Raw genomic sequence first — 20,290 nt, 5'->3', positions numbered from 1 at the left:
GAACTACTTTAAAAGACTGCTAGTGGGCACCTGGTGCACTTATTAACCTCTACAAAAATGTGCGTGACATTAAACTTCAATCACAATTCACTAAGTCTTTGATCCTCTTGCTCCAGCGTGGGATTCCTGAAAACACGACCCTATGACCCCCGTCGTAATCTAAACAGACTGTGCAGTAGTCCGATACAGTATATAAAAACTATGTATAAACAATGCGAGATGAAAGAAGCCGACGTCTGCTGCAGCTCCTACCTGTGGGAGGAGCGTGTGCACCTGCAGACACAGTCACAGCCGATGCCTTGCTTAGCGGCAGATCCGCAACCATTTATTGCATAAGACAGACGCACAAGCAGAAACCGGACTGAGCCAGCGCAATGGATGCAAAAATGGATTCATCCGACGACCGGGGAGTGCAGCTCCTGGACATCAGCTCCAACTCGCCCTCTCCTGAGCCCCAAGGTGCGGAGGAGGTGTCAAGTCAGAGGGAGAAACCACCCTATTCATACGTGGCTCTCATCACTATGGCAATAGAAGACTCTACGGGCAAGAGGCAAACGCTGGGCGGAATATACGACTTCATCATCTCCAACTTTCCCTATTATGAGAAGAACAAAAAAGGTTGGCAAAATAGCATACGACACAATCTGTCTCTCAATGAGTGCTTTATCAAAGTCCCCCGGGAGATTGGGGCTGACAGGAAGGGCAACTTTTGGATGCTGGACCCCGCATTTGAGGACATGTTTGAGAAGGGCAACTACCGGCGGCGGAGGAGGGTGAGGAGACCCTACAGACCATCCACCGTTCCTTACATGACCGGGAACCCCGTGGACTTGTCCAAACCTCTCTACCTAGAACCTTTGGTGAGCGGCACCTGGGGTCTGTGCATTCCCGGCTCCGAGCCCCCTCGATACCCACCTGTGCATCCCCGCAGCGTGTCTCCCAGCGGGACATATTGCGCGTCCCCATACTTTTACCACCCTCCATACGGTGGCACTGGTTACCATCACCACCCGTCCGTACTGGTCCCTCACAACGTGTGCACGTACGGCGGAGTGACCCAGCCGATGAGTCCCGAGGGAAGCACCGTGTCTGTGGCGTGCAGCCAGCAGTTGACATGCGCAAGACCGGAGGCTTCGTTTGCTCAGTCATTTGACCAGTAAGGTTTGGAGTTATTCAAACATTTGACAGCCAAGTACACAGACTAAAAGTTCTTGTATTTCACAGTTTCAGTTCGGCTGTCATCAGTTTGTTAAGGAAATATAAATGTGTGAGTTGAATTCCTATTGTCTCTAACTCTGTTAATTAATAGTCTAGCAGTTGCTATATTTTTTGACTGGTTCCACCACTTTGTGATTGTAGGCTTACATGCAACCTGGCATTGTGCTTTAAAGGTGACAACGAACAAGTCGGAACTGCAGATTTACATTTGGGGCTCAGTTTATGCCTCTATTGTTGGAGGATATATGTTTCCAAACCCCCATTTGCTTTTTGTATTTTTTTTTTTTTTTGTTCTGATAAATGCCTGACCATTTGTTACTGTGTTATTTATTAATTGTCTCTGGCTTTATCCAATTCTACCAAACTGCTATGCAATACTGAAGCACTGATTAGTTTCCTTATTCGATTCTGAATGTTTGTATGTAAAATACATCATGTTTGTGGAATAGGCGAAAATAAAAATAAATTTGTGTTATTTTTGCATCAATAATGACTTGATCCTCTATTTGTTATGGGTGTCAACGTTGAAAAAAACCTATAGGTCTACAGCATATTTCTTATAAGCTACCTACTTTGATTGCAATGTAAACTTTTATTAGTTTAGACTACCTATTTAAGCCCAGCTGTCCTGGTTAAAGTGTAAGAGGTAGGTTAATGCTAAGGTTTTTCTCTATTTATTAATAGACTACATAAAACGATCTCATATAGTCTAGTTTATCCTTTAAGTAGCCTGATATTTGATTTAATAGTAATTAAAATAAATATCCTCGAAAATGAAGTGTCATGTGTAAATCTTTTGTTTTACATTACATGTTATATTCATTTTAATAAATAAAAAAGTAGCATAAACTCATTGGAGATGATTATCATCAAAGCATACATCTACTGGGATAGGTGCACAGTAATAAACATAGCCGTAAACTACCACTTGTTTGCGAGGGAAACCGATACAGCGGCTGTCCCCTCCTGCGTTCCAACACTGAAATACTCCATCTCCACAACACTACGCGGTGCTCTTAGTCAAATTATAAGTTGTGTCTGGTTTCCCTTCGAATTTAAATCTATTCCTTATTCTACAGTTATGGTAAAACATTCAAAGTGTCCAATATAAATTGAGTAAAAAATGTTTTCTTAAAGTGCATACGACGTTTAATAGAGATGAAAACATATCGGAACGCGTCCAGATCGTGACGCACTTCCGTTTCCGTTGCATGGGCGTTAACAAAGGGCAATCGCTTGCCGCGTGCGCTCTTCGCCGTTTTTCGCGGCAGCGCTCGTGTTATACTTTTCCTATGTTTTGCTATCTTACCTGCTTCTAATTTTACAACAATGGAGGCGATTAACCAGCTTTTACTGGAGTATCCTGAATTAATGTACACTGGGATCGGAGTTACGGCGATCGCCACCGGAGGAACGCTGATCTACAGGATCGCCACCAGGTAACTTCACGGTTTGTTTACAGCTACCTCCACGCAAGAGCAAGTTAGCAGACAATGTTTGAGTCTTTACAACGGTGGGTAAAATTATGTCATTCGAGAAATAATGCCGACTACAAAAATGTAGAAATACATTTAATTTTTTCCTACAAATGGTTTTGTTACGCTACCAGCAGCGTTAGCGTTTCTTTAGGTAGCAGTGGTGCTAACTTACTTCATGTTGTTGCATCAATAAGACGATAACTAGTGTGTTTATCCTTCTGAATTCTTAAAAAAAGATTTATTATTCAGCTATTGCATACACATTATTATTATAACTGTAACGAGTCATCGTGTTTGCCTTCATAAATTGGAATAACTTTTGCACCTGCAGTCTATTAACTCAATACAACATAGAAGTAAATCGTCATTAATAATATATCAAAACGTGTGTAGCTTTTTGAACCACCCCAAGGACACATGCGATTCTTCTGTGGGAAACGCTGTTATCCTCAGGAATGATAAACACGTTTTAAATTGTGTGATGTCAATTCACGATTTCTTACTTACAGAAAGAAGCCAATACATGCAAACGTGAACTGCTGGTTCTGCAATGAGAACACAGTGGTTCCTTATGGTAACAGGAACTGCTGGGACTGTACCAACTGTGACCAGTACAATGGCTTCCAGAGTGTGAGTACACTACGCCTGTGGTTTAAACTTTTAACATGTCAATTTATTTATTTTTTAACTCGTTTATTCTTCTTTATTCTATATTTTATATTTTGTACATTCAAATAATTATTTTTTATTTTTTACATTATATTTCTATTTTACTGTATATATGTGTATTAGTAATTTGAGTGTTTATTGCATGGCCTTGCAGAACAGTCCTTACATTTCACTGCACATCTGTGTGAGCATGTGACAAATAAAAAATCTTGAATCTTCTGTTTATGTGCTGTAAACTGTAAGTGTCCATTTAATCATCGTCTCATCTTTTTTTTTTAGAATGGGGATTACAACAAACCTATTCCAGCTCAGCACAATGAACATCTGAACCATGGAGTATGTGGCAGCCTTCCCTCATCTGTGACACCCCAGACACAGCAATGGGTCAACTGTCAGATGCTGCTCTGCAAGAAATGCAATAACAACCAGTCAGTAAAGATCAGGCAATTGGCGTCATTTATCCCGAGGGACGAGGTTTGTACAGTGTTTTTTTTCCTACTCACTATGACACCATCTTTATACTAACCTGTTTGGAAACTGTAGACACTGAGAGGACTGTATTTGATCTTTTGTAGGAGAACTATGATGAAGAAATTGAGGCCTACAAGCACCACCTTGAGCAGACCTATAAGTTATGCAGGCCTTGTCAGACAGCTGTGGAGTACTACATCAAATATCAGAACCGACAACTTCGCACTGTGCTCCTAAATCATCAGCTGAGACGCACTCGAGATGCAGACAACGGGTTCGTAAAGGTTAGTGCAGACACCTGACCAACAACCGGTGTGTGTGTGTGAATAAGAATCATGTTTAAATGAAACACAGTAAAGCATTGTGGTAGAGGCTTTGATCAAAGATGATGCGTTAAAGATGATGTGTTATGTAGTCCAGGGGTTTCAGTATTGACTGAATTAACAGTTTACAATAAAAATGTGTCTCCAACAGAGCTCCTGTTCTGTGTCCTCTCCCCTCGGGGTCGTGATGCTACGTGCCCTCACCTTCCTTATTTGTGGGTTCCTGCTTGCTGCATCTTTCTACGCATCCCCGGACCAGCTTACTTCACCTGCTGGCCCACAGACACTAAGTGGTGGGATCATTCCTCCTAAGCCAAAAGCCTCCAACAAGTCCTCCTCCATTAATGAAACCAGCGGAGGTGTTCCCGTGTGGCAGAGTGTGAAGGAGCTTCTCCCGGACAAAGCCATTGAAAGTGCCATGCTCGTGTGGCAGCACGGACGAGACAACCAGCTAGCTGTGGTCTCTGTCGGCCTAGTGACTTGTCTTACTGCTATCTTCTTAGCTGGACCCGTGAGGTACGCGGTAATTACCTCTGCGTAGTTTGAGATTTGGTTTCGTGAAAACAAACAAACTCAAAGTGAATGTGTCGCTGTGTTTTCAGGTTGAGGAGAATTGATGCCGCGGCCTCAGTCCTTTGGTTCCTCACTCTGCTCCTCTACTTGGCTGAAAGCTACGTGACTGGTACCTTAAGCTGGATGGACACTGCAAAGCTCAGTATCCTCTCCCTCTGTTGCCTTGTCAGCTTTGCTGCCGCTGTGGCAATTCGAAAGCCCCTTGGTCCAAGAAGAGCCAGATATCGAAGGTCAGAATACGAGCAATGATGTTCCAATGTGTATTTAGACGTGGGCTTTTGTAGAGGGTTCTCTTTCTTTTAGAGAATTTTATTCATCAGAACTAGATCAAAACATAAGAATCTATACGTGTCAATTTGAGCATTTTTATGCCTCATCTCCCTGGTACTAATGTGTGAGTGACTGTGAGGTTTGGACATATAAATGATAAACCTAAAGCACGTGAAAGTATCTGTGAGCCGTGATCATAAGAAAACACGAATCCTACTTTTAAAAATACTGTACATCAAAATCTCACCTTCAAGCACACATGCACATCTTCTACAGTTACCCAGTGTGTTTTGGGGTTTGAGCATTTTAAACCTGTTTAATCTTTGAAGAATATTGTGATCAAATAGGAACAACCTAAAGAAAAGAAAGTAATTTATTTCACAAACTGTGATATGTTTCTCCAAAATGTTCCTGTCATTTAATCTATGACTAATTGAATTGCGTATTTCATACTAACCCTAACACATGTGTGACTGACTGAGTGGTAGCTAATGATGAAGTGGTAGTTCAACATTAAAGTCCCACACTATTACTTAACCCTCTTCTAGGCCATGTAAATCTTAATTATTTTGAGTGTACTTATTTATTGATTTTATCTACTTGTTGCATGAAATACTAATCTGTGAAGACCCTTCAAGCAGTTTTCAAGATGTGGCTCTGCAACACTCCCGTCCTTTTCTAGTACTACTTGAGATATTTTCTGAAAGGCGGTCGTGACTCCTCTGAAGACATGTTGCGTTTTAACTCATGTCTGTGCGATTTGTGAATTTATTTCGTTTAAACGTTTTTGCAATTGCATTATTTAACAGGACAGCCACTGCGTAGGAATGTCAAACAATCAATCATTATTTGCAAATTCATAACAACTGTTATCTCGAGTCGCTTTACAAAAGAGCGTATGGGATAATATGAAGGAAGGATTTCTACACTGTATTCCTGTTGTCCACACTTCCTTGTGAGGCGGAGGTCGGAGCAGGCTGTGCATGAATGATAACAAAAGTAGCAGTACTAGCTTCCCATTTTAAGGGATCATTCCTCCTTTTTGAGTCTTCACTTCTTGGATTCTGTTTTGAAATGATGTGACCTGAACGGTTAGCCAGAATGTACATACATATGTTACTGTCTGCTTGGTCAAAGCTGGTGTCTCTTGATGACTACCAGGCCGGTGTAATGTAGAACTGTAAGATTCAAACATGTAGTAGGTTTTTATCTAAACGAGCCACTACGCCACTCATCAGTATTAGAAAAGTAGGATGTTCACAGTCTACAAATAAGTCCTAATTAAAAGGTTATCTTTCGTCCGAACAATTTAAAACACAGAACCAAAATATGAACACAAATCTTTTTGTTTTTGCTTCAATATCTTACAAGTTGAAATCAAAGAGCTAAGCATTTTTCCATGTACACAAAAGGCCAGTCCCTCTCAAATGTTCAGTATCCGGTGTGGCCTACCATTTGCCAAAGATGTACAGATGACAGCAAGCATGCAGATGAGCTTCCCTGAGACGGTTTCTGACAGTTTGTGCAGAGATTCTTTGCTTGTGCAAACCAGTTCTTTCATTAGCTCTCCCGGTGGCTGGTCTGAGACGGTCTTGCAGGTGAAGATGCCAGATATGGCGTGGTTAAACGTGGTCTGCGGTTGTGAGGCCGGTTGGCTGTACTTCCAAATTCTGAGAAACCACATTTGAGATGGCTTATGGGGGAGATATAAACATTTCAATTAACTGACAACAGCTCTGGTGGACATTCCTGAGTCAGAATGCAGATTACACACTCCCTCAAAACTCGTCGGTCGCAGTTTGCTGTGTGATAAAAGTGCACATTTTGAGTGACATTTTATGGTGACCAACTTAAGGCACACCTTTGCAATAATCATGCTGTCTGGTCAGCATCTTAAAATGCCACAGAACTGTCAGGTGGATGGATTATCTCAGCAAAGGAGAAGAGCTCACTAACACACATCTGAACTGAGAGATCAAAATTGAGAGGAATAGTCCTCTTATGTACATAGAAATAGTCTTGGATCTTTGGTTTCAGCTCGTGAAAAATAGCAGCATAAACAAAAGTGTTGCATTTATAGTTTTGTTCATTTTAGTTTGAACTATGTTTCTTTTATAATCGTTTTAGATATGCAAACGCAGATGTGTCTAACACTCACATAATGCTCCTCTTGATCTAGTAACACTAAACTTTCCTAAACCAGCTGTCTAATGTGTTGATTTATGAAACACACTGTTGGACCAGTTGCATGCGCTAACATCACATCTCTAGACGAGTTCTTTCTGTTCACATGATTTGTTTTACTGTGTTGGAATGGACAAAGGTGATTTCTAATGATGGTAGTGTTTAGAGTTATTAGAAACTAATAGATGTACAGTAGAGTGTTTTTGGATGTTGTATGCTGGGTAGAGTGCAGTGACTGTTGGGTCTATCTTGCATGTTAAGCTGTGCTGTAGATGAAGTCATGTTCTCAAACCAGTAGTCTCTTAGCGTTAGATCTGACATTTTGCAACTAAAATGTCAAAAACATGACATTAAAGGTCAGGAGAAAACATTGTACATGTATAATGGTTACATAAAGAGTACTTTGAAGTTGCAATCCTCCCATGTTTAAAAAAATGTGATAACATTGTAAAATGATATTCGTCATGCTAATTTTATATTCATCATGCTTTAGCTGTATTTACCTGGGTCTGTTTACACTACAAGTTAACATCTGTCCTGGGTGATTGGATCGCAGATGGACAGATCTAAGTAAGTCAGAAAACACCTGAGAATAGGATGTGTCTGGGGCATCAGACAGTCTAGACGTTATGTCGTGCGTCCTCATTAACAGAGGCTTCAGTCCTCGTCGCAGCGGCCATGGGTTTGAATCCAACATCGGCCCTTTGCAGCACGTCATCCCCCAATCTCCTGTCCTAACAATTCCTGACTCTCTTCAGCTTTCCTATCCAATACAGAGATAATTCACTCATAGGAAAGAGAGAATTTTCAGGTAGGAATGACAGGAAAGTGGTCTGTCCATAAAAACTTCACTGTGGGACTAGGCACTATTTTCATCATTGCCTAAGACATATCTGCATATTCACGACTAAATAATTGTGGCCAAATGTGTTTAAGTCCAGCTGAACGACATCCTAGCAGTCAGATCTAAAGATCTCTTGAGTGCATTCACAGATACACTTCATCTGATCACCCAGAGCACTTGCTAATAACTGATATGAAGGGGGCCCCAGAATCACTTCCCTTTTACCGTTGATTCAAATCAGTATTTCAAACGTTTGACAAATACTTCTCAAATGAATAGAAGGTAGTGTTTCAGCGATGATGTATTTGAAGGTTTTTGTTTTTGTTGTTTCTTTTAAAGCCTTCTTTGCTAACGTTTGATAAACTGTGTTAAGAGTTTGTTTGCATTAAATCTCCAGTTTGCATGTTTGTTATCCTCTGATATATGTAGAATAATAATATGTAGAAGTGTGTGTTTTAGGAATATACTGCATCAGGGCTGCACAATACGTTTCAGTGTCAGCTTTATAGCAATATCAGCATTTTCCATAGGAAAAGAAAAATATAAATCTAATATTTAAAGAAGAAATGATTCCTCACTCAGTAAATATACATTTGACCTGTTGGATGGAAGCCCTGGTATGATGGCCGTGCTTCAACACTATGTTGATGCAGTCAGATGAAGCCAAAGCTAACTGAGCGACCTTCAGATTAGTTTTGCCCGTTAAGTGGTTTTTAAACTTCAGGAGTGACACGAAGAACAGCAGATAGACATAAAAACCGAGTTATGTTATATTTACCGCACTTCATTTTGTGATAGAAATATTGAACACAGTGACGTCACCCACATCGTACAATTTTTCTAACGTCCAATATGTACATAGAAAAAACACACTGCATTTGTCTGGTTTGATGTCCTGTATTTTTCTTATCACAATATTTATCACAGAAAGAAAAGATATTGCCGCTTTTCCCGATACTGTGCACCCCTTTACTGTATTTACCCGATCAGCTATGCTACAGTTAGCCTTTAGTTGTGTGAAGCTGTCACAGCACTGCTTTATAACTTGTTCTTGTGAATCATACATTTTGGCTGCTAAATGAAAGTACAGCATTAAACCATTTCTCCAAACGTATTTAGGGGTTACACGATGAACGCTGTAGAACTACCTTTTCTAACGATGCAGCCATGAATGTATTGGTCTTTACTACTCTTTTTCTACTATGTATGGATTTCCAATATGTAGCTAACGTTTGTGATTGTTTCATACATACATGTTGATGTGATGTGTGTGTGTGTGTGTGTTGCAGAAACACTAATTCAAAGTTTTAAAACATATGTTAAGGTTACAGCGCCAAATCATGTGTGTTTTTTTTAAGATTATGCACTGACTTTGTATTCTAAGCTACCTAAGTATTTATAAGCTCATGAAGTATATTTGATCCGTAACTATTAAAGCCTTCGGTAGCGGCTGACAAACGAGTTCCGTCCATGCTCAAAGGTTTCCTGCAACACACGCCAACCAAAAAAAAAAAACAGTGTGATTGATGCTGAAATTGGTGCCTTTCTTATGATGTCAGGTGCCAATTTTGAGACTTTGTAGCAATTGTTGCTGTACATTGAATGAAATAAACAACTTGTGAAAGGATGAGCCTTCTCTGTATGATTTAAAATAATAATTTTGACTTGTTTTACATCCTGAAATGGTATTACACACCTTCATAAGTTTAGTAAAATGTCATCTCTTTGGATTGTTTGAAGACGGGGCTTAGTTGCTACTGATGATAAACTACATGAACACTTAGCATGTCTGTGTCACTGTGTGTTGTGGAAAGTGAGTGAGTTGAACTATAATGCACTGTAGCACTTCTCTTTGGTTCGTCAGTAACTTTCAGCTGCTGCACTTTGCACAACAGCTGCAGCAGCATTTCAGTGACAGCCTCGTAGTAACTGCTGTCACTTGCCAGAGCTCACATAAAACGGGCATTACACACTACTTGGACAAAAAGGGGTTTCAATTCTAATGTTGAGAATGCTCTGTTGACTTCATTATGAAACAGATAGAAATTCAATTCTGCTATTTTTCACAGAAGGTCATTCACTGTCCTTGTAGCACTCTTTTGACTTATTCTTGAAAGCTAAAATGTTTTTGTTTCGTCTTCATAAAGCTTTGTAGTTATTTTGTCATTTCAATTTCCAGTTGTAGACAGTCTCATTTCTTTTGTGTTGCAGATACCTTTCAGGCAGCTCCTCGGCCCCCCTCACCAGCCAGCCTGCTTTGTTCTGTAATGGTCAGGCAGACTCCTTCGTCCCCAGCCCACCCCCAAACATCTCCATGCTCATCAACCGACAGCAACAGACTCCCCGTGAGCGCAAGGCCTCCCCCTCCTCTCTGCCAGGCCGCCTCAGCAGAGCCCTCTGCCTCGGCACAATCCGCTCCCTCACCAGGACAGGTAACATTCAAATGAACTTGGATTAGGTCGGCAGAAAGAAGAAAAAAAAAAAAAAGCATTTGTCTGATGAGGACCACGTTGATAAGATAATAGTGCTGTGTCCAAACTTAACTTCAGAGACATGCACATGTTCACAGTTATTTCTCCTCGTAGCTGGTCACTACCCTCCCAGGGTAAGATGGGGATATTCAGCCCACCTCTGCCAACACTTCATCTCTTCCCACAGCTGCTCAGACAAGTTTAATCTTGAGTTTCAGCGTCTTGCCAGGTTCTGCCTTGCAAACAGACGAGATTTATAGTTGATAAAATTCTTCCAGTTTCTGCTGATTGGAAGAAATTTGGGTCAAGACTCTTGTTTTTATTTTTGAAGAAAGGACATTTTAGGTATATTAGTCTTTCCTAATTATAGTTAAATACACTGTTCAGCATTTGCTTAAATGTTTTCCTGTATTTCTTTAACACAAAGCCACTTCTTATAGTCAGAGTATAATGAACACACTGTTACAGTTAATCTCAAACATATCATTAAAACTACAATTTCTTTATACTGTTATATAAATGCAGGTTCTCATCCGGATCAGGATTGAATTTTCTGAGATAAATCCATTGCCTCAGTAGAAGGTCCAGTCACCTTATTACATAAATTAAAGCTTAAAGTTTGAAATGTTATGTTAAAGGAGTTAATAATCCACAAAAAATGTATTAACAATTTTAATGATGGATACTTTTGAACCCAGTTTCACCTCCCAGGTCTGAGGCTTCGATGCTTCTCTGTCATGTGTGATAGAAGCCTGACTTTTATGTTGGCTGAACCTTGGCCATTCTGACCTTTTTTATAATTACAGTGACTCATGAAAATAAAGAGCAGATTATTTAATATAACAAATCTTTATTGCCCCATTGCTGCACTGTATTGTTTTTGCCACAAGGTGGCAGAATTTTGTAAAGTTTATGTGACCACCACCTCTTATCACTAACACATGCTTCTTCTGTTTTTTTAAAGCCAAACATTGTCAACAGGAGCTGGCCTCATGTAATGGATTCATTTGTTTCTGGCAAAGTGACTAATGCAGGTTTAAAGTAAAGCCCAGTTAGTATTGTTTAATGATGTCACTATATTATTTATTCATGTTTCCTCTCAGATTCTGGTTACCTGTTTAGTGGAAGCAGACCAACATCAGCGTACCAAGATTCCCCGTCTTCAGGTATTATAACTTGATTTTGTGATGTCCACTGAACCTTATATTATCATTAACCTGTTTCACCTGCACTCTTCAAAATTTCCTAAAAAACAAAACGCATATATCAAGCAGAAAAGAGTATTGAGCAGATTCATAACCTTCATTATCTTACACTGCTCGTAAGATGTTAACACTATTAAGTTAATAGTGTTAACATCTAATAGTTAATAAGTAAAGTTAATAGTATTAACCGCTCCATTGCTCCTGAATATTTTTTGTTGCGTTCACACATCGGCTCAGTCTGACTTCACCTCGGAATTTTGCTAGGGTGCTGGCGGAAATCTTGTTAAAGTGAGGGCGACAAAATGTGGCTGTTCAGCTCACCTTAAAAATACAGTGAAATCTTCAGGAGTTAAGTTTTGCAGATGTGTGAGATGAATGATGCATTAAAAAGTCTTCTAGAGCTCCTGATTAACATATTATGTTGCTCCGTTGATGCAGATTACTTTTCACTGAAGTCAGGTAGCCGCCCATCATCACCGGGTCCCTCTCCTACTCCTTCTGTAGCTGGATCAGTCACATCCACTTCAAGTTCTGCCAGACAGAGACGCCCTCTCATCTGCCCTGCTCGCCTCAACATCAGTGGGCAGAGTCTCCGGCTTTTCTCCACAGAGCCAGAACCCTCGCTGATGTCTCCCCCTGTGTCTCCACCACCTGCTTCTCCATCCTTCCAGAGACAAAATGGTAACCACAGCGGAGATTAAGCTTTTAAGATTTTGCACAAACATACCTTGCTATGGACCTGAGTGCCATTCATGATTCTACCACAAGATGGCCAAACTTAAACCCTAGACACAAAGAGAAAAGATTTATGTTCAAAATTAAATTCATGATCAGCTGATTTTAACTGTTACCTTTTTTTTTTCAGATATGACTTCAATGTTATGGGTTAGAACTGTGGTAGAAGAGCAGGTGAAGCAAGACAGCTCCCCGGAGTCGTCAGTATGTGGGGTTGACACTACAACAGAGATGCCAGAGAGCACCACTAATGAGAGAGGTAAGTAAAGTGATGGCGGAGTGAGGGAGTTTGCTGGTTTATCTGTTTAGATGGATCATTTTTCTTCTGCTCGTTTTTTTTTGTAAACAAATAACAAGTCTAAAGATTGAGGGTTTCATTTGCTCTACATATTTTTAAAGCCTCTTGAATCAAGTTTGAAATGTGCATATAGAAATACGTGCGTTTTTTTGTTGCAGATCAAGGTGCTCAAGTTTGGGGGGGGTGAATCTTGACTTGACATGAAATGTGGTTCAAATCCTGGCCCTAGCTTGGCCACTAAAGGTCTTTAACAAAATTGACCCTATGACACTTCTGCATTTTGAATCTAGCTGAGGATCTTTTTCCTGATGAAGGTGAACCTTTGGCTCAGTTTAGGGTCCTGAGCACTCTGGACCAAGTTTTCACTGAGGGTATGAATGATTTTCAAAAGACATTATTTAAAAAAAAAGAAAAGAGAAGTTTTTTGACCCTGGTTTCATCAGACCAGAGAATCTTGCCTCTCACAATCTGATGGTAATTTGTTTTCGAACTCTCAGCGGTCCTACATCTGGCCACTGTGCCATAAAGTCCTGATTTATGGAGTGCTGAAGTAATGGTTGTCCTTGTCTGACCATTTTTTACTCGTCTATGAAGCTCAGTCAAAGTGAAAATAGGATCCTGTGTTGGCGCTCTCATCATTTCAAGAGAAATGGGCAAAGCCTGAGACAACTTTCTGGTATCATTACAAAAACTCTGGATAGTTATGACAATGTAATCCATTTTTTTTTCTTTCGGGAATATGTCAAGTCTAGATTTTGTCCAGGACAGTGATGTAAAATGTATAAGCATTTCCCTTTATGAATATAATTCAGTCATCATTTTTGTAATTAAAAATGTACTTATGTACATTCCGCTTAGTGTAGACTGAGGTATAGACAATCTATGCAGTGAGAACACACTGGGCTTGAATAAGGTTGTCTTATCTATATATACCTGTACTATAACATTGGAGACCTTAACGTAGCCTTGTTGATGCATGAAGATTATTTTCATGAAGTAACTTCTGCTTCTTAAATGTACAGGTTTCTTTAAACGTCTTATCTGGCCGGGGCTTCTGTTGACGAGCCTGACTGCCAACCTGCTCTTTTTGGGCCATTACACCTACAACAACTGGAGATGAACTCTCGGTGGGTCTGCTGCGCTGCTCCTGTGACTCATAAAGGGTGAGTCGGCCTCTGGATCTAGACAACCCTGTCAATTCTGTGGACCCGGAGGTCATTCAGCAATTGTACTTGAAACAAACGATCTGGTAGTTGCTTTTTGTTTGCTTGGGCTTTGTGGAAATACCGATGTCAGCGGAAAGTTATCATGGATTCAATGAATTTAATAATCAACAGCAAAGCTCAATTTCAGCGAAGAAATACTGCAGCATTTTTTTATCATAATTTATTATAGAGGTTCAAGAATGTTTTGACTTTTGTGTTGTGGCCTTTTTTTGTTTTTTTTCATTGACATTGACTGCTCTTGCTTCAACACAAAGGCAAGTGTAATGGATTTCAAAGGCTCAAGTTTTGCGCTGATGCTTGAAAGCTTTTAAAAAATCAGTTTTGTGAAATTTGCAATCCAAGCCAACGCTGCTCCTCCTACACACAGGGTCACGTCATATTATACTGATTGTGATGTGTGTGTGACACTACTTCACACTAAATCATACTATTGTTCAATTTATAAGCCAAAAAACTGTAAAAAAAAAAAAAAAAAACAACAACAAAGCAGCATGTTCTGTCTGTGCTGTTTTATGATACTTTGGATTTTCTTTTTATTTGTAGATATTTTTTTCTGTACTGTTATTATTTTCATAACACTGGCTTTAGTGTGTCCCCGAGGTTTGTTTGTTTGTAAGGGGTGATAGCATGGTCTCATCGGCTCCCTTGGGGTGGGGGGGGGGGGGGGATTTTTTTTTTTTTTTTTACAGTACATTGAACAGGCAAAATAAATTCAGGACTGAAACATAAAGATGTGGAACAACATTTATTTTTGTTAGTATTTAAAATAGTGACTTCAGACATATCGTATGTCTTTTTTGGGGTCCTTCAACAATTAAGCGTAGAGGATTTTAATGTGTTACTTTATACAGCAAAAAAATGATACCATAACATATTAGATCCTTCAGTTTACACAATATTTCGGCATGTGGGGTCTTGCTTACATTGACTGATTGATTACATACATGTAACCAAGACATGAGGGGACTGAATATTAAGTCAATTAGAGGTGATCTCTGCTTTCAGAGAAAATCCCCGTTTCATTCAGCATGCTTGTGACTGAGGTTTTTAAACACAAACTTGACCGAACTTAAAATGATCTGAACATTTCATGGCCAGCAGCTCAAAGTGAAATGAGGAAACAAGGACTGCATACATGCCGTCATTGTATTAACATTCAAATATAAATTATTAAGTTTTCAAACATGAGATATAAAAGTCAGTTGTGAAAGCATGAGTGTTCTTCTGATGGCTCTGATGTGTGTAAAAAGGAAATGTGAAAAAGAGAAGTGGTTAATGGGAAGCTGTGTCTCCTTCTCTTTTCTGTCAACAATGAGGGAGTGGGTCGTGCTCTTACGAACCACTTTGGATTGGGGGCACCGGTCCAAGGTGTTCAAATCCATTGCGACCCAGCAACACCTACTGGCCCCTGAAACACAAAGAACAAAACCAGCAAAACAAGCAACCAGCAGGGTTGTCACAATAATTTTGTGTTGCGTTAGATTTTTTTCTGGCTGTCTGGCTGAGTTCACACTGCACACCGTAATGCTCAATAGATCGTCAGTCAGCACTGTACATTGACTTGAAAGTGGCCCGCTGTGCTGTCTGTTAATGAGTTGTCTCAACAGAAACAATCTGTTTGTGGTTTGATTAAGTGACCAGACCACATAGAAAAGCAGAAGATAGTGCTGCAAGTTCCGGTGTTTGTTTCGAGGATTTGTCAGTCTAATTAGGAAATGCTTTTACAGCTGTGAAACCGGACAGTGACTCAGCAGAAGCAGTGGCAGTCAGTGGATGAGATCAATGAAGTAAACATTTGAATGCTTGAGAAGCTACAAAGTTGTCTGTCTGACTGACTGATAGTTGAGTCCCTGTCTTACTGTCCCATCAACAGATCCCTCTATACACCCCCCCATCCCCACATTCCCCCCCCTCCCAAAGAAGAGGCAGCAGGAAGTTTATATTATTATTACACACAAAGCAACATAATATATTTGACCTTACTGTACTCATATCTATTTCACATTAGAGTATTTAAATATGTTGTGGTATAATTTTCAACATTATGAAGCGAATGCACTGTAAAAAAACAAACACACTCGCATGTCAGAGACTGAAATGACGGACAGCAACAGCCATCACAACAATGGAAATAATCATGAAACAATCATGAAAATCTATGAATTGTCAACTTCTTCTTTTTTTCAGACTGGAAGTGGATGCTACACTGTAGCAGCGTTTACCGTCAACTGGGCTGTTGTTTACTGGCAGTCATACTACATACTACTGCTGAACATAGTATGCAGTACAGCATACTACATTTGATAGTATTATGTAGTATGCACTTTTGAAAACAGCCACAGTGTTACTTTCATTTCATACAGAGATTAAATGAAACGAAAACAAAAACCTCAGTTTGGCTCCAACATACAGTTAATATTTTTTATATTATGGACATTTTTTACACCTAAGTGATACATGTCAGTCATACACTTAAATAGTTGTATTTCACTAAGCTTTTAAATGTTCTGTTAAAGATAAATATTGTTCACCGTAGAAATTGTCAGGAAAGAGATCCTATGGTCGTGTGCAATATTTAAACAAATGAAGAAACATGAAACTTGTGTAAGCATTAGGTTTCTGAGAAAACTTAAATGTGCTACAGAAACTGTCTGAATTAGAGAACAGTCTGTTGGTAGTTTAATAGCTGTCATTAGACATTGAAAATGATTATAATTATTCATTTTCAGTTTGCCTGGTGTTTGACTGACAAAGGCACAGAGAGTCAGAGGGAAGATTTTCTCTCTACTGAGCTGTGACTAATCTTTTACTGGATTTTAAGGCTCAGATCCTTAGACTTGTGCACTTTTTTCTGAATTTTGGCGGGTGGGAGGGGTTTGTGCTTGCATGTTCTGATTGAATGTTTGGTTTTGTAATGGTTCTATTAAAGATGGAGAGCACAGTTGTTTTGTATATATGTTGAAGATTTCAGTTTAAAAAGGCTGAATGTGCATTTTGACGTGTTAACGCTGTGCAAGCAGTTCACAGTTGGTTTGTTTTTATTAAGTCATGTTTTAAGACTTCTGGATGTTATGTTGTCTTTGTTGAATGACCATGCACTTGAATTTCTGAGCAGAGTTATTTTGTTGTCTTATCAGTTATTACTGGATTAGCTCTTATTCTCACACACTTAATGCTAACTTTAAATTGTGGTGATATGAGAGAAATGATCTGATTGACGTTTTTATTTTGAGCCAAAATAAATGAACGAATGAAAGTGATTTTAAAAAAAAGAGTTCCTGAGAAAAGTCAAACATGCTACTGAAATAAGCACATAAAAGATTTTCTGATGTATTTAAAACTCTATTGAAGATACATACAGTATGTTGAATAGTGGGTTAACAGACTTTTTCTGCATTTGTTCTTGATGTGTTGAATGTTGATTTTGCTCAAGAAGTTACATCATTGTTAGAATTTACATTCAGCCATGATATGAGATGAACCTCATTATATTTTCGTTTAAGATAATATGATGTATTTGATTTTATTTTCAGAATATTTTAATTGTTCTTGGGTCCTCACATCCACATTGTTTCAAATCAAGAATGACATGTTGTTACCCACTGTGTTCTGCAATGATTCTGTTTGTATTGTAAGGAACATTATTTGCTTGTTTCATCAGGTTGTACACCTTTTTCAATAAAATATTTCCTTTCCTGATTAATGTATCGAATCATTTAAGCCCTGACCATGTACAAAGAAATCACTATTCAGTGCCCCCTTTTGGCATTAAGAGCAAACTGCAGTTCATCTCCTGCATCTTCCCCTCTGTACATTTTTAGTCTGAGTGTCTTGTTGGAACATTTCTGTCTGCTGGCCGACTCGACTAACTGAACGTTGTCATCACTTTGCTTACATTGAAGGCTTGAGCGAAGCCGGACATCTTAATGTTGCCGTAGTAACAAGAGACTGAATTTGACTGAGTGGATGAATAAGAAATGCATTATTGACTGAGCATGTGAAGGACAAATAAAATAGATATATGGACAAAAGTAAAACATGATAGTTTTAGAGACAAGACTTCAGAGGTGCACTGAAATATTAAAATCTACAACGTCCCTCCCTCACATCACTGAGTTTTGCAAACCTAAATGTAGATTTTGTAGTAACAGTTTCGACATTTTCTTTTCTGTCAAAGTAATCATTTACAGACAAAGAAGTTGTTTTTAATCAGATTTTTATTTAAACGTGTAAAATCAAATTAGAAATTTGATGATGGTGCTGAATTTAAAGTAAAATAAAAGTGATTCTAATTCATCCTGAAGGAAACAAATACGCACACCAACATCAGATCATGTATTCTAAAGTTGTCCAGACATTCAACCATCAACACTGTCTGTCATGCTGCTCATGAAAACAATGATAAAGTAAGAAAATCAGCAAAGTCATTCAGAACATTTGATTTCTTCTCTGGGGGAATATGTCTTGTACAAAATTCAGGAACAATTCCTATAAAGCGTTGAACAAATGGAATCTGGATCAACATGATAGACTGGCTGACATCAGTCTGTAAAACAACTCTTGTGTCTTGGCTAAAAAAAGCCAAATTGAAGTTGTAATTATTTTCAGCACAAATTACAATCCTCTAATGTTTAAGACAATGTCCTTTGTTATATATTAATCATGGTTCTGACCAGCAGCAATATAAAGTCTACAACTGAGATACTTGCCCTAAGTGTTAATTCATCTTTTGTATTGTTTTAATTTGTTCATGATATTTTCCACGCAAATGATTTGACTTCATTTCTTTTCTCGAGAAATTTCACCAAAACTGCATCACAGTTATTAACAGAGGAGTTCTAAGACGAATGTGAACTAGAAAAGAAGACGTAACAAACACTACTGCACAAATCTTTTTTTAAAACCTTAAGATGTTTTCTTTTGCTCTCTGGGCTTCAACAGTGCTTCTTCAGGAAGTCAAGACCCCCTTCTCTGTCCCCCCCACAGAGCTGCGGGTAAGCCTGAACACAGTAAACAGGTCTCACATCTAAAAAGTCACACGACCGACCTATTAATACCTGAAAAGAAAGTGAATAAATTCAAATTCAATATTTGCATTTTTATTTACAGCCCTTTGTTATTGATCCACACTCTGTAGGCTACATTCACAATGTTGGGGAATATTTGAGTTGCTGTTGAAAGCTAGTAGACTTATACTTTTTTTGTTTTAAATTCTTTATTAGGAATAACCCCCTTGAGATGTGTCATCTCGTTTTCGAGGGGGTCCTAGAGTACAGAAATGTACAGTGCACAGACTAAAGTAGACAGGACGTTTGAAAGAACAAGACAAGAAAGAAAAAAACAACAACCAAAAGCGATTAATGTCAAATAATGATAAGGCATACCGGGAAACCTGCTCAAGGCAGAACATAAGATGGAGTGGATTGACCACTCACAGGTCATAAGCAAAGACAGTGAGATATTAACACAAACTTAATAATAATATTTTGGTGATGAAGCGGTGTTATCATGGACAGTTGCAAATTGTTCTGAAATAAGAAGACAAGGCATTTTTGAACAGTTGGAGAGATGAAATGGACCGAATATTAACTGGTAAACTATTCCAATCTGAAGGAGCTTTAAATATGAAGGCTTTCTTGGCTGTTGCTTTTGAGACTGCTGGAAGTGAATAAAAGGAGCTGGGAGGAGTGGCTTAGTGGATGAAATTAGTAGAAAAGAACCATGAACTGTTTTAGATATGGAGGGAAATCAAAATGAATGCATTTGAATATGAACTGTAGCCAATGCCGTTGTCTTCTCATTGAGGGAGCAGGTAAGTTTAGTTCTGAATACATGATGCAGTGATTTAAAAGATAAAACTGACTTATTTTAAACTGGGATGTGTTTACTGACTGGGTTTTGTTGTGGATAATTGTTTGTTCAGTTGTGAACGGTGCGAAACAGGTTCAAACTTTTTTTTGTCTGCAGCTCTGGCCGAAAGTTTCTCTTCTCCACAATCACTTCCTGTTTTTACCAGCTGGCCTTCGCTGCAGTCACAAACACATATTGTGTTTTTTCAAACTACATGAACTGAGTTTGCCAGATCTCAGGGTGGTAGTACTGTTTAAGTGTTTAGAGATTAAGACCACCAAGACTCCAGAGCAACCAACTCAAACACACACACAAAAAGTATATATGTATAACTTATTTGTTTTATTGTTTGAATTTTGAATAATTTAATCAAATGTATATAGCTCATCTTTATTCATAGCCGACTGTCTGTTGACGGTTTGCATAACTTTAAACACATCAACATGATTTGTGTATGCTAAACTGACCCGTCTCC

General features: G+C 38.9%; 2 protein-coding genes across 2 annotated transcripts; both read left to right on the top strand.

The window, feature by feature from the left end:
- Positions 1 to 271: 271 nt before the first annotated feature.
- Positions 272 to 1,940, top strand: foxl2l (forkhead box L2-like). The gene has a single exon (XM_061058416.1). The coding sequence runs from the start codon at positions 375 to 377 to the stop codon at positions 1,158 to 1,160; it is 786 nt and encodes a 261-aa protein (XP_060914399.1). The 5' UTR covers positions 272 to 374; the 3' UTR covers positions 1,161 to 1,940.
- A 476-nt stretch (positions 1,941 to 2,416) lies between these two features.
- tmem201 (transmembrane protein 201) lies at positions 2,417 to 17,664 on the top strand. The gene is made up of 11 exons (XM_061056753.1): positions 2,417 to 2,657; positions 3,206 to 3,326; positions 3,645 to 3,839; positions 3,941 to 4,120; positions 4,311 to 4,675; positions 4,762 to 4,962; positions 10,242 to 10,462; positions 11,605 to 11,667; positions 12,145 to 12,387; positions 12,572 to 12,700; positions 13,762 to 17,664. Exons 1-11 carry the CDS (start codon positions 2,548 to 2,550, stop codon positions 13,857 to 13,859), a joined length of 1,926 nt encoding a protein of 641 aa, XP_060912736.1. The 5' UTR covers positions 2,417 to 2,547; the 3' UTR covers positions 13,860 to 17,664.
- Positions 17,665 to 20,290: the final 2,626 nt, after the last annotated feature.

This window comes from Labrus mixtus, chromosome 15, assembly GCF_963584025.1.
Source record: "Labrus mixtus chromosome 15, fLabMix1.1, whole genome shotgun sequence".
In the NCBI taxonomy this organism is placed as follows: domain Eukaryota; kingdom Metazoa; phylum Chordata; class Actinopteri; order Labriformes; family Labridae; genus Labrus; species Labrus mixtus.
This window is presented reverse-complemented; position numbering and strand designations above follow the sequence as displayed.

Bases quoted from the DNA above. Each gene is read 5' to 3' on its own strand.
- foxl2l (XM_061058416.1), top strand. From the start codon at position 375: ATGGATGCAAAAATGGATTCATCCGACGACCGGGGAGTGCAGCTCCTG.
- tmem201 (XM_061056753.1), top strand. From the start codon at position 2,548: ATGGAGGCGATTAACCAGCTTTTACTGGAGTATCCTGAATTAATGTAC. The intron at 2,658-3,205 runs GTAACTTCACGG...TCTTACTTACAG, and splicing joins ATCTACAGGATCGCCACCAG to AAAGAAGCCAATACATGCAA. The intron at 4,676-4,761 runs GTACGCGGTAAT...CTGTGTTTTCAG, and splicing joins TTCTTAGCTGGACCCGTGAG to GTTGAGGAGAATTGATGCCG.